A 12,266-nucleotide genomic window follows, 5' to 3' on the forward strand; every position below is an offset into this window, starting at 1 on the left:
GTCTAGGGGTTCACATACTTTTTAAACCTGCACTGTGAATGTTTACATGATGTGTTCAATAAAAACATGGTAACATTTAATTCTTTGTGTGTTATTAGTTTAAGCAGACTGTGATTGTCTATTGTTGTGACTTAGATGAAGATCAGATCACATTTTATGACCAATTTGTGCAGAAATCCATATCATTTCAAAGGGTTCACATACTTTTTCTTGCAACTGTATAGTGATACATGTACTTTTTCCCTCAAGCTCTGTGCTATTCACATGCCTGTTTTTTTTTTTTTTTTTTTCTTTAAATGACCTGTGGATAGTGGCTGTTAAAAAAAATAGAAAAATGGAAAAGTCCTATTTTTGTCCATTTTCACAGCCAGACAGATCCCATTAAATCAATGAGACCTGTTTTGACAGTCTTTTAGACAGGAGTACGCTTATCTAACAGCCATTAAAAACTGAGAAAAAATATCTTTAAGGGGTTAAAATAAAAAATAATTACTCCCCTCAGCCACTTGCACACACAGGGATACTCACACCTCATTGGATGCAGCAGGACCTGCAATCCCAGCATGATGACATCACCAAGCTGGGAACGTCAGGTCCTGCTGCCCTCAGTGAAGGGCGCGTTTCCCTGTGCATGTAAGTGGTTGAGGTGATACTGGGGGTCACTAATGCAGGCATTAATAATATTAGATGGCATTAAAGGGGGTATTAATAATATTAGGGAGCACTAATGGGGACATTAATCATACTAGGTGTCACTAATGGGGGCATTAATAATAGTGGGGACAGTATAAGGGGCATTAACAAACTTGCAGGGCACTAAAGGGGCATTAATCATACTGGGGCATTATGGGGGACATTTTATGTCCAGGGGATATTATTGGGACACTGCAGAGGTTGGAATAAAAAATAAAAATAAAAAATAAAAATAAAAAAAAAATTGAATTTAGCCGTTTTTAATGGCTGTTAAAAACAGACAGACAGATAATGGATGCACAAATGATTGAAGAAGGCCATGAAAAACAGTGTGTCAGTTTTTAATGTCCATTTTGTTTTCACTGTTGTGTAAATGTAGCCTTAGGTTACTTTCACATTAGAGTATTTTGCAAAACCGTCATGCATCTGCAAAAATTCTTCCGTTACAATAATACAACCGCCGTCATGAACGGATCCGGTTGTATTATGTCTTCTATAGCCATGATGGATCCGTCTTGAACACTATTGAAAGTCAATGGGGACGCATCCGTTTTCTATTGTGTCTGAGAAAACAGATCAGTCTCCATTGACTTGCATTGTACATCAGGACGAATCGGTCTTGCTCCACACCGCGGACAGAAAAACGCTGCTTGCAGCGTTTTTCTGTCCGCGATGAGGACGCAACCAAACGGAATGCGTTTGGGTGCATTGCGTTTCGTTCAGTTCAGTTTTGTCCCCATTGACAATGGGACAAAACTGAACTGTTTTCTTCTGCTATTGAGATCCTATGACTGATCTAAATAGCGGAATTGAAAACGCTAATGTGAAAGTAGCCTTAGTCTGTTAAGTTCTTTTTCTTATTGATAACAAGAAGGTGGCTTAACTTGCTGGTCAAATCCTATAATGTTTTTCTTTGTAAAGCTACATTCACACTACAGTGAAAAAAAAAATAATTAGCATTCATTTTCTGGATAGCTGGACATTTTGCATCCGTTACAGCCATTAAAAATGGAAAATTCAACTGCCTTATTTTTATAAATCCCAACCCCTGCAGGGTACATTGGATACATAATGTCCCCAATAGTTCCCCCATTATTATTAATATCCCATTTCTGGCCCCCAGTATTATTAATACCTCTATTAGTGACCCCCATTATTAATAATGCCTCAGCTGTTCCAAGTATTATTAGAGGCTATGTACACCTTTGCCGGCAATTTGTTTATTATTGCATTGTACTCATTGTGAACTAAAAAACATTTTTTAAATTGGTCTTTATTAAAAATATGGAACCCTTTTCTCTGTATCGGGCTAAGATGCCCTAATAGGGCTCTTTCACACGAGCAGGTAATCCGCTGTGTGAAAGAGCCAAGCCCCGTTCTGGACAGCAGAGAAACATGATTAATGATGCTCTCTGTCTCTCTGTGACCTTTCTACTACAAAATCACAACAACTTTATCACTGTGATTTTGTAGTAAAAAGATCACAGACAGGCACAGAGCATTATTAATCATGTTAGGCCTCTTTCAGACGGGCGTTGCAGGAACACCCGCGATTTTTCCGCGCGAGTGCAAAACATTGTAATGCGTTTTGCACTCGCGTGAGAAAAATCGCGCATGTTTGGTACCCAAACCCGAACTTCTTCACAGAAGTTCGGGCTTGGGATTGGTGTTCTGTAGATTGTATTATTTTCCCTTATAACATGGTTATAAGGGAAAATAATAGCATTCTGAATACAGAATGCATAGTACAATAGCGCTGGAGGGGTTAAAAAATAATCATAATAATTTAACTCTCCTTAGTCCACTTGATCGCGTAGCCCGGCATCTCTTCTGTCTCCTTTTGCTGAACAGGACCTGTGGTGACGTCACTCCAGTCATCACATGATCCATTTGGTGATGGATCATGTAATGACCGGAGTGACGTCACCGCAGGTCCTGTTCAGCAAAGGAGACAGACGAGATGCCGAGCAGCGCGATCAAGTGGATTAAGGCGAGTTAAATTTCTTTAAAAAAAAATTTAACCCCTCCAGCGCTATTTTACTATGCATTCTATATTCAGAATGCTATTATTTTCCCTTATAACCATGTTATAAGGGAAAATAATGATCGGGTCTCAATCCTGATCGTCTCCTAGCAACCGTGCGTGAAAATCGCACCGCATCCTTCCTTGCTTGCGGATGCTTGCTATTTTCACACAACCCCATTCATTTCTATGGGGCCTGCGTTACGTGAAAAACGCATAAAATAGAGCATGCTGCGATTTTCACGCAACGCATAAGTAATGCGTGAATATCACCGCTCATGTGAACAGCCCCATTGAAATAAATGGGTCGGTATTCAGTGCGGGTGCAATGCGTTCAACTCACGCATCGCATCCGCGCGGAATACTCGCCCGTGTGTAATACCATTCATGTAGTAATGCAGATAATAGTCTACAATTGTGGTGAAAAATCCCTGTATAGCAAATGATGCAGTAATGAGACAACTTGTGGATGCTCTATATCAAAGAGGTTGTAAACCATAAGTAACAATGTAATATATCTTGTATTCTGGTTTCTGGTACAGAGTACATGCAGGCTAACCATGGGTGCAGTGTATACACTGAGGATGCTGCTTCTGACTGATCCGTGATAGTGAAGACTTATCTGTGTTCTTTCTTCATCTCTCTAGGCTGAATGTTCCGATAAAAATAAAAAGATGGGGGCGTTACATATGACGATTGCTAATTTGGAAGGTGAGGTGAAAAGACTGAAAGACGAGTGCAAGGTAACTACAATTAATCTAGAAGTTTGTAGATTTACATAGTTTTCCATGAATGATGAAATATATTTTTCAGATGGGGCTTAGATTTATATATGGGCTAAAGAGTTTTTCTGAGACTTTTTTAATATTGATAACCTATCCTCAGGATAGGTCATTAGTATCTGATCGCTGGGGGTCTGACACCTGGGACCCCGCCAATCAGCGGTTTAAGAAGCCATCAGTGCTCGCAGTATGACCGCAGCCTTCTCAGAGCTTAGCCTATGCCAGTGGGGATGAACCTATGGCATGGGTGCCATAGCGGGCACTCGGAGCCCTCTCTGAGGGCACCCGCACCCTGGAAAAAGTCTATGGTGTACCCATATGCCTTAGACTTTTCCTGCCATTCATCAGCGCAGGGAGCACTATAAACAGCACAGGCAGCGCACTGAATGTAGGCAGGCTGTTATAGCTAAATGATAAAGTACATGGAAGATATACTATATTGGACTGTAGTATTCTGGGTATATTGCCGCGTTGGCACTTTGCGATAAATATGTGGGTTTTGGCTACTCGGTCTGTAAAAGGTTCGCCATCACTGGCCTAGGCCATGTGACGTCACATTCATCATGGGGGGCAGTGTCTAAGAGTTTTAATCTGTCACTAGCTGCAAGCTTGTTATACAAGAATACAAGTACGCCGCAGTATCTGACAGCGTCATAAAGATAGATAGGTTGTGTGCACCATCCACACTGCAAGCTGATAGATGTGCTAGCAAAACAAAGCAACAGCAGTGACAGGGTCTTTTAATCTTTAGTTTTAGAGTATATTTGAACAATGTGGAAAATAAAGTTAAGTAGGTGCTCCTTTCTCATTGTAGGTGCGGGTCCCAGAGGTGGAACCCGCACCTATTAGACAATGGGGGCATATCCTAGCAATATGCCCCCATTGTCTGAGATGGCAAAACCCCTTTAAGTATAACCCGACATTTGTCAGAGTGAATTTGAATTGCATTGTCACTTCATCAGTCACATGGCCTAGGCATCTCGACTGGAAATGGGGCTAAACTGAGAGAGCTGCAAGCACTGGTGCCGTCTCCAACAGCTGACTGGCCGGGGTCCTGGGTGTCAAGTCCTCACCAATCGGATAGGTCATCAGTAGAAAAGTTGCAGTTATTAAATGTTGCAAGTATCAATGTGTCATTGCTTTAAAGGATATACCTGCTACACTGCACATAGCAGCATGTTATAGAGCAGGAGGAGCTAAGCAGATTCATATACAGTGGCGGAAATAATTATTTGACCCCTCACTGATTTTGTAAGTTTGTCCAATGACAAAGAAATGAAAAGTCTCAGAACAGTATCATTTCAATGGTAGGTTTATTGTAACAGTGGCAGATAGCACATCAAAAGGAAAAATCGAAAAAATAACTTTAAATAAAAGATAGCAACTGATTTGCATTTCATTGAGTGAAATAAGTATTTGAACCCCTACCAACCATTAAGAGTTCTGGCTCCCACAGAGTGGTTAGACACTTCTACTCAATTAGTCACCCTCATTAAGGACACCTGTCTTAACTAGTCACCTGTATAAAAGACACCTGTCCACAGAATCAATCAATCAAGCAGACTCCAAACTCTCCAACATGGGAAAGACCAAAGAGCTGTCCAAGGATGTCAGAGACAAAATTGTAGACCTGCACAAGGCTGGAATGGGCTACAAAACCATTAGCAAGAAGCTGGGAGAGAAGGTGACAACTGTTGGTGCGATTGTTCGAAAATGGAAGGAGCACAAAATGACCATCAATCGACCTCGCTCTGGGGCTCCACGCAAGATCTCACCTCGTGGGGTGTCAATGGTTCTGAGAAAGGTGAAAAAGCATCCTAGAACTACACGGGAGGAGTTAGTTAATGACCTCAAATTAGCAGGGACCACAGTCACCAAGAAAACCATTGGAAACACATTACACCGCAATGGATTAAAATCCTGCAGGGCTCGCAAGGTCCCCCTGCTCAGGAAGGCACATGTGCAGGCCCGTCTGAAGTTTGCCAATGAACACCTGAATGATTCAGAGAGTGACTGGGAGAAGGTGCTGTGGTCTGATGAGACCAAAATAGAGCTCTTTGGCATTAACTCAACTCGCTGTGTTTGGAGGAAGAAAAATGCTGCCTATGACCCCCAAAACACCGTCCCCACCGTCAAGCATGGGGGTGGAAACATTTTGCTTTGGGGGTGTTTTTCTGCTAAGGGCACAGGACAACTTATTCGCATAAACGGGAAAATGGACGGAGCCATGTATCGTGAAATCCTGAGCGACAACCTCCTTCCCTCTGCCAGGAAACTGGAAATGGGTCGTGGATGGGTGTTCCAGCACGACAATGACCCAAAACATACAGCAAAGGCAACAAAGGAGTGGCTCAAGAAGAAGCACATTAAGGTCATGGAGTGGCCTAGTCAGTCTCCGGACCTTAATCCAATCGAAAACCTATGGAGGGAGCTCAAGCTCAGAGTTGCACAGAGACAGCCTCGAAACCTTAGGGATTTAGAGATGATCTGCAAAGAGGAGTGGACCAACATTCCTCCTAAAATGTGCGCAAACTTGGTCATCAATTACAAGAAACGTTTGACCTCTGTGCTTGCAAACAAGGGTTTTTCCACCAAGTATTAAGTCTTTTTTTGTTAGAGGGTTCAAATACTTATTTCACTCAATGAAATGCAAATCAGTTGCTATCTTTTATTTAAAGTTATTTTTTCGATTTTCCTTTTGATGTGCTATCTGCCACTGTTACAATAAACCTACCATTGAAATGATACTGTTCTGAGACTTTTCATTTCTTTGTCATTGGACAAACTTACAAAATCAGTGAGGGGTCAAATAATTATTTCCTCCACTGTATAGTTTTGTGGGAAAAGTTTCAGCATAATATGTATCTTATATATATATATATATATATATATATATATATATATATATATATATATATATGTAATTCCCTAAGAGCCGGTTATAGTTATTGTTAACTTAATACAGTAGCCAAACAGGTTTTGAGCGCTCGTACCATGGAGGTATACTACTTGCCTGTCTCTGTTGCAGGTGGTATTCCTCCTGGGTAAGGATGGTGGTGTTGTTTGGGTTAGGAATGCGTGAGTCTTCAGCTTCTACTAACAGCGCGCGTGGTCCCGGACTGAGGAAGGAACTCGGTAGTTCCGAAACGTGTCGTTGTTTTGGTCCAAGCAGGCATCTGTATCCAGTGTGACGTCACACAGAAGACTTTTTTCTATCGGATTACTATCGCAGCTTCTGTCGCACGCGAGTGTCTCCGGCTGGGACCACGTGCGCTGGTAGTGGAAGCTGAAGACTCACGCACTCCTAAGCCAAACAGCGCCACCATCCTTACCCAGGAGGAATACCGCCCGCAACAGAGACAGGCAAGTAGTATACCTCCATGGTACGAGCACCATCGGTGTGGGTCTAATCATATACCTTTTCCTGACCCCTATTGAGGGGTTTGGCAATTAACCCTCTGTAGACCAAGCAGCGACAAACTCTTACTGAGTGTGAATCAGTGCAGTGTTGTCTCCTTTCTTTCACGGAAGCGCGGGTTCCAGAGCTCATATAATATTTATCTTATTCATTAAAAGAAAACCTGCAATGATTGAGTCCAGTGGGTGGTAATATTCAGTGTTTGACAGTCTGCCCTATATGGGTGTGCATAAGGTGATAGCTGTCAATCAAAGGGTAGGACCTGCCAAGGGACTCCTAAGCATGACAAGAGCAGGGGTTTCAATAAACAAGATACAAGTTAGGCTACATGCGGATCCGCAAAAAAAAAAAAAGGATGATATCCGTATGCCATCCGTTTTTTTTTTTTTGGCGGATTCAATGTAACAATGCTTAAAACGGACAAGAATAGGACATGTTCTATTTTTTTTTATGCGGGGCTACGGACCGGACATACTGATGCGGACAGCACACGGTGTGCTGTCCGCATTTTTTGAAGACCCATTATAATGAATAGGTCCGCATCCTATGCAGAAAAAAAACGGAACGACACGGAAACAAACAACGTTCGTGTGCATGTAGCCTTATACTGAATCTTTTGCCTCACAATGTTATATTGACCTGCTCAGTTCCTCCTGCTCTATAACATGCCGCCTGCAGACAGGATTGCACATACAACGTGACAGGTTCCCTTTTTGGAGGCTATAAACATTACACAGCTTCACTAATGTCAGAGATTGGCTTATCTCTTGTAGGAACAAAAGATTGGACATGTTTAAAGCCAAAATGCCCGATCATTCTTTCTCTGACATCAGCCATCAGCACAGAGTAGGTTGGCCCCATTTACATTTCATCGATCATGCCAAAATCAGCAGGTTAGACCAGGTTTTGTTCATTGTGTATGGGCACTTTAAAGGGATTGTCCAGGATTTGAGATGGATCGCCTATCCTCAGGACAACCGGCACCCCTCTGATCAGCTGTTACCTTGTAGCTACAGCGCTGGAAGTCAGTGCCAGAACTACATGGCTCCATCCATTGTGTAGTGGACATATATGGTAACCGCAGTTCTGTTTCCACTGAAGTGAATGGGAGCAGCGCTGCAGTTACCAGCTCTGACCACTACTCAATGGATGGAGCTGTGTAGTTTTTAGTGCCTGAGTTACAAGGTAACAGATAATTGGCAGGGGGGCAAGTGTTGTACCCCTGCCGATCTTGTATTGATTGCCTATCCTCAGCATAACAGGACTAAAAAGTGACTATGACTTCAGGAACCATATTGTGGTACCCAAAGCTGTTACCCCTTCCCAACACAGAACTGTGGGGTTCAGATGTCTCGAGGGTGGAAGATATGTTTATACTAAGAGAAGTTTACATTCAGCGCTAGGGCAAAAGGACATGTTGGTTTAGAAATGTGTGCAGTATGCAAAAGACATCCAGGAGATTTATGTTTCTTTTAATTACCCCAAATGTCCTATTTTTGATGATATTCATTTTTAAATGTTGTACATACGATTTAATAGAATGTAACATGGCTCATCCACTGAAGTTAGGAACATGGAAAATTAGATAAGATGGCAAGTAGAATAAGCACATGTCATAGTGTCCAAAATACAGCACCTCGAAGGACTATGGAGGTAGATAGGGATGAGCGAACCCGAACTGTATAGTTCGGGTTTGTACCGAATTTTGGGGTGTTCGTGACATGGACCCGAACATTTTCGTAAAAGTCCGGGTTCAGGTTCGGTGTTCGGTGCTTTCTTGGCGCTTTTTGAAAGGCTGCAAAGCAGCCAATCAACAAGCATCATACTACTTGCCCCAAGAGGCCATCACAGTCATGCCTACTATTGGCATGGCTGTGATTGGCCAGTGCAGCATGTGACCCAGCCTCTATTTAAGCTGGAGTCACGTAGCGCTGCACGTCACTCTGCTCTGATCAGTGTAGGGATAGGATGCAGCTGCTGCTGTTAGGGCGAGATTAGGCAGGGATTTACTCTTCCAAAACACTTAATGAAGTGATCGATCTACAGCTGTGAATCATTCAACCTCTGCTATTTAAATGCTCACTGTTTTTAGGCTGCCCAGAGCGTTTTTCTGTCACTTTTTTCTGGGGTGATCGGCGGCCATTTCGTGTCTTGTGGTGCGCCAGCACAAGCTGCCACCAAGTACATTTAACCAATAGTGTTTTTTTTTTTTTTGCTATATCCTATATCAGGGGCTTGGCTGTGCTTACTATTTTATTGAGGGGTGAAATACAATTGCCAAAATAGCAGTACCCTAAATCTGGTGTTTCAGCTGTGGCTAGCCAATTGTAATACTGTCTGCTGTCTGGCAAAGGATATATTTTTTTCTGGGTTGAAATACAATTCCCAAATTAGCAATTCCCTAAAGCAGTGGTTTCCTGCTGTAGCAGGCCAAGTTTAAAACTATCCATAAAAGGGTATATTACATTGAAGGTGCTGATGGGGTCATCCTCAATAACTTCACACGCTACTGTGCATTTCCAAGTCTAATTCTGTCCGAAAAAGGGATACCTGTCATCCAGGGCCTAAATACTAGGCCTACAATTTATATTCAGCTAAATCTGTGGTTATTGCTGTGGCTGGTCAAGTTATTTAGTGTCCGCCAAAGCACAGTTTTTTTTATGGGTTGAAATACAATTCCCAACTTAGCAATTCCCTAAATCAGTGGTTTCTGCTGTATCAGGCCAAGTTTAAATCTATCCATAAAAGGGTATATTACCTTGAAGGTGCTTATAGGGTCATCCTCAATAACTTCACACGCTACCGTGCATTTCCAAGTCCAATTCTGTCCGTAAACGTATACCTGTCATCCAGGGCCTAAATACTAGGCCTACAATTTATATTCAGCTAAAATCTGTGGTTACTACTGTGCCTTTATTAGTGTAATACGATACCTAAATAGATAGCCAGATAGTGTTAGGTGCCTGTAAAAAAAAAGGCCTGAATTTGAATTCAATACATTGGGCCAAATAATTTTTTTCTTATTGTTGTGAACGGTAACAATGAGGAAAACATCTAGTAAGGGACGCGGACATGGTCGTGGTGGTGTTAGTGGACCCTCTGGTTCTGGGAGAGGACATGGCCGTTGTGCCACAGCCACACGTCCTAGTGTACCAACTACCTCAGGTCCCAGTAGACGCTAGAATTTACAGCCATATTTGGTGGGGCCCAATGCCGTTCTAAGCATGGTAAGGCCTGAGCAGGTACAGGCATTAGTCAATTGGGTGGCCGACAGTGGATCCAGCACGTTCACATTATCTCCCACCCAGTCTTCTGCAGAAAGCTCACAGATGGCGCCTGAAAACCAAGCCCATCAGTCTGTCACAACACCCCCATGCATATCAGGGAAACTGTCTGAGCCTCAAGTTATGCAGCAGTCTCTTATGCTGTTTGAAGACTCTGCTGACAGGGTTTACCAAGGGCATCCACCTAGCCCTTCCCCAGCGGTGGAAGACATAGAATGCACTGATGCACAACCACTTATGTTTCCTGATGATGAGGACATGGGAATACCACCTCAGCACGTCTCTGATGAAACACAGGTGCCAACTGCTGCGTCTTTCTGCAGTGTGCAGACTGAACAGGAGGTCAGGGAGGAAGACTGGGTGGAAGACGATGCAGGGGACGATAAGGTCCTAGACCCCACATGGAATGAAGGTCGTGCCACTGACTTTCAGAGTTCGGAGGAAGAGGCAGTGGTGAGACCGAGCCAACAGCGTAGCAAAAGAGGGAGCAGTGGGCAAAAGCAGAACACCCGCCGCCAAGAGACTCCGCCTGCTACTGACCGCCGCCATCTGGGACCGAGCACCCCAAAGGCAGCTTCAAGGAGTTCCCTAGCGTGGCAGTTCTTCAAACAATGTGCTGATGACAAGACCCGAGTGGTTTGCACGCTGTGCCATCAGAGCCTGAAGCGAGGCATTAACGTTCTGAACCTTAGCACAACCTGCATGACCAGGCACCTGCATGCAAAGCATGAGCTGCAGTGGAGTAAACACCTTAAAAACAAGGAACTCACTCAGACTCCCCCTGCTACCTCTTCTGCTGCTGCCGCCTCGGCCTCTTCCTCCGCCTCTGGAGGAACGTTGGGACCTGCCGCCTAGCAAACAGAGGATGTACCACCAACACCACCACCTCTGTCACCAAGCATCTTAACCATGTCACACGGCAGCGTTCAGCTCTCCATCTCACAAACATTTGAGAGAAAGCGTAAATTCCCACCTAGCCACCCTCGATCCCTGGCCCTGAATGCCAGCATTTCTAAACTACTGGCCTATGAAATGCTGTCATTCAGGCTGGTGGACACAGACAGCTTCAAACAGCTCATGTCGCTTTCTGTCCCATAGTATGTTGTTCCCAGCCGCCACTACTTCTCCAAGAGAGCCGTGCCTTCCCTGCACAACCAAGTATCCGATAAAATCAAGTGTGCACTGCGCAACGCCATCTGTGGCAAGGTCCACCTAACCACAGATACGTGGACCATTAAGCACGGCCAGGGACGCTATATCTCCCTAACTGCACACTGGGTAAATGTAGTGGCGGCTGGGCCCCAGGCGGAGGACTGTTTGGCGCACGTCCTTCCGCCGCCAAGGATCGCAGGGCAACATTCTTTGCCTCCTGTAGCCTCCTCCTCCTACTCGGCTTCCTCCTCCTCTTCTTCCACCTGTTCATCCAGTCAGCCACACACCTTCACCACCAACTTCAGCACAGCCCGGAGTAAACGTCAGCAGGCCATTCTGAAACTCATATGTTTGGGGGACAGGTCCCACACCGCACAGGAGTTGTGGCAGGGTATTGAACAACAGACCGACGAGTGGTTGCTGCCGGTGAGCCTCAAGCCCGGCCTGGTGGTGTGCGATAATGGGCAAAATCTCATTGCAGCTCTGGGACTAGCCGGTTTGACGCACATCCCTTGCTTGGCGCATGTGCTGAATTTGGTGGTGCAGAAGTTCATTCACAACTACCCCGACATGTCAGAGCTGCTGCATAAAGTGCGGGCCGTCTGTGCGCGCTTCTGGAGTTCACATCCTGCCGCTGCTCGCCTGTCTGCGCTACAGCGTAACTTCGGCCTTCCCGCTCACCGCCTCATATGCGACGTGCCCACCAGGTGGAACAACACCTTGCACATGCTGGACAGACTGTGCGAGCAGCAGCGGGCCATAGTGGCGTTTCAGCTGCAGCATGCACGGGTCAGTCGCACTGCGGAACAGCACCACTTCACCACCAATGACTGGGCCTCCATGCGAGACCTGTGTGCCCTGTTGCGCTGTTTCGAGTACTCCACCAACATAACCAGTGGCGATGACGCTGTTAT

General features: G+C 44.5%; 1 protein-coding gene across 2 annotated transcripts in view; it reads left to right on the forward strand.

Annotated features, from left to right (window-relative positions):
- The window catches only part of LOC122940930 (calcium-binding and coiled-coil domain-containing protein 2-like), a 127,729-nt gene that overhangs the window by 77,789 nt on the left and 37,674 nt on the right, over positions 1–12,266 (forward strand). For both annotated transcript variants that reach the window (XM_044297864.1, XM_044297863.1), the window contains exon 7: positions 3,364–3,459. In XM_044297864.1, coding sequence (XP_044153799.1) covers positions 3,364–3,459 — 96 coding nt within the window. The remainder of the gene's footprint in view (positions 1–3,363; positions 3,460–12,266) is intronic.

The sequence above is a fragment of the Bufo gargarizans genome, chromosome 6, assembly GCF_014858855.1.
Source record: "Bufo gargarizans isolate SCDJY-AF-19 chromosome 6, ASM1485885v1, whole genome shotgun sequence".
In the NCBI taxonomy this organism is placed as follows: Eukaryota; Metazoa; Chordata; class Amphibia; order Anura; family Bufonidae; genus Bufo; species Bufo gargarizans.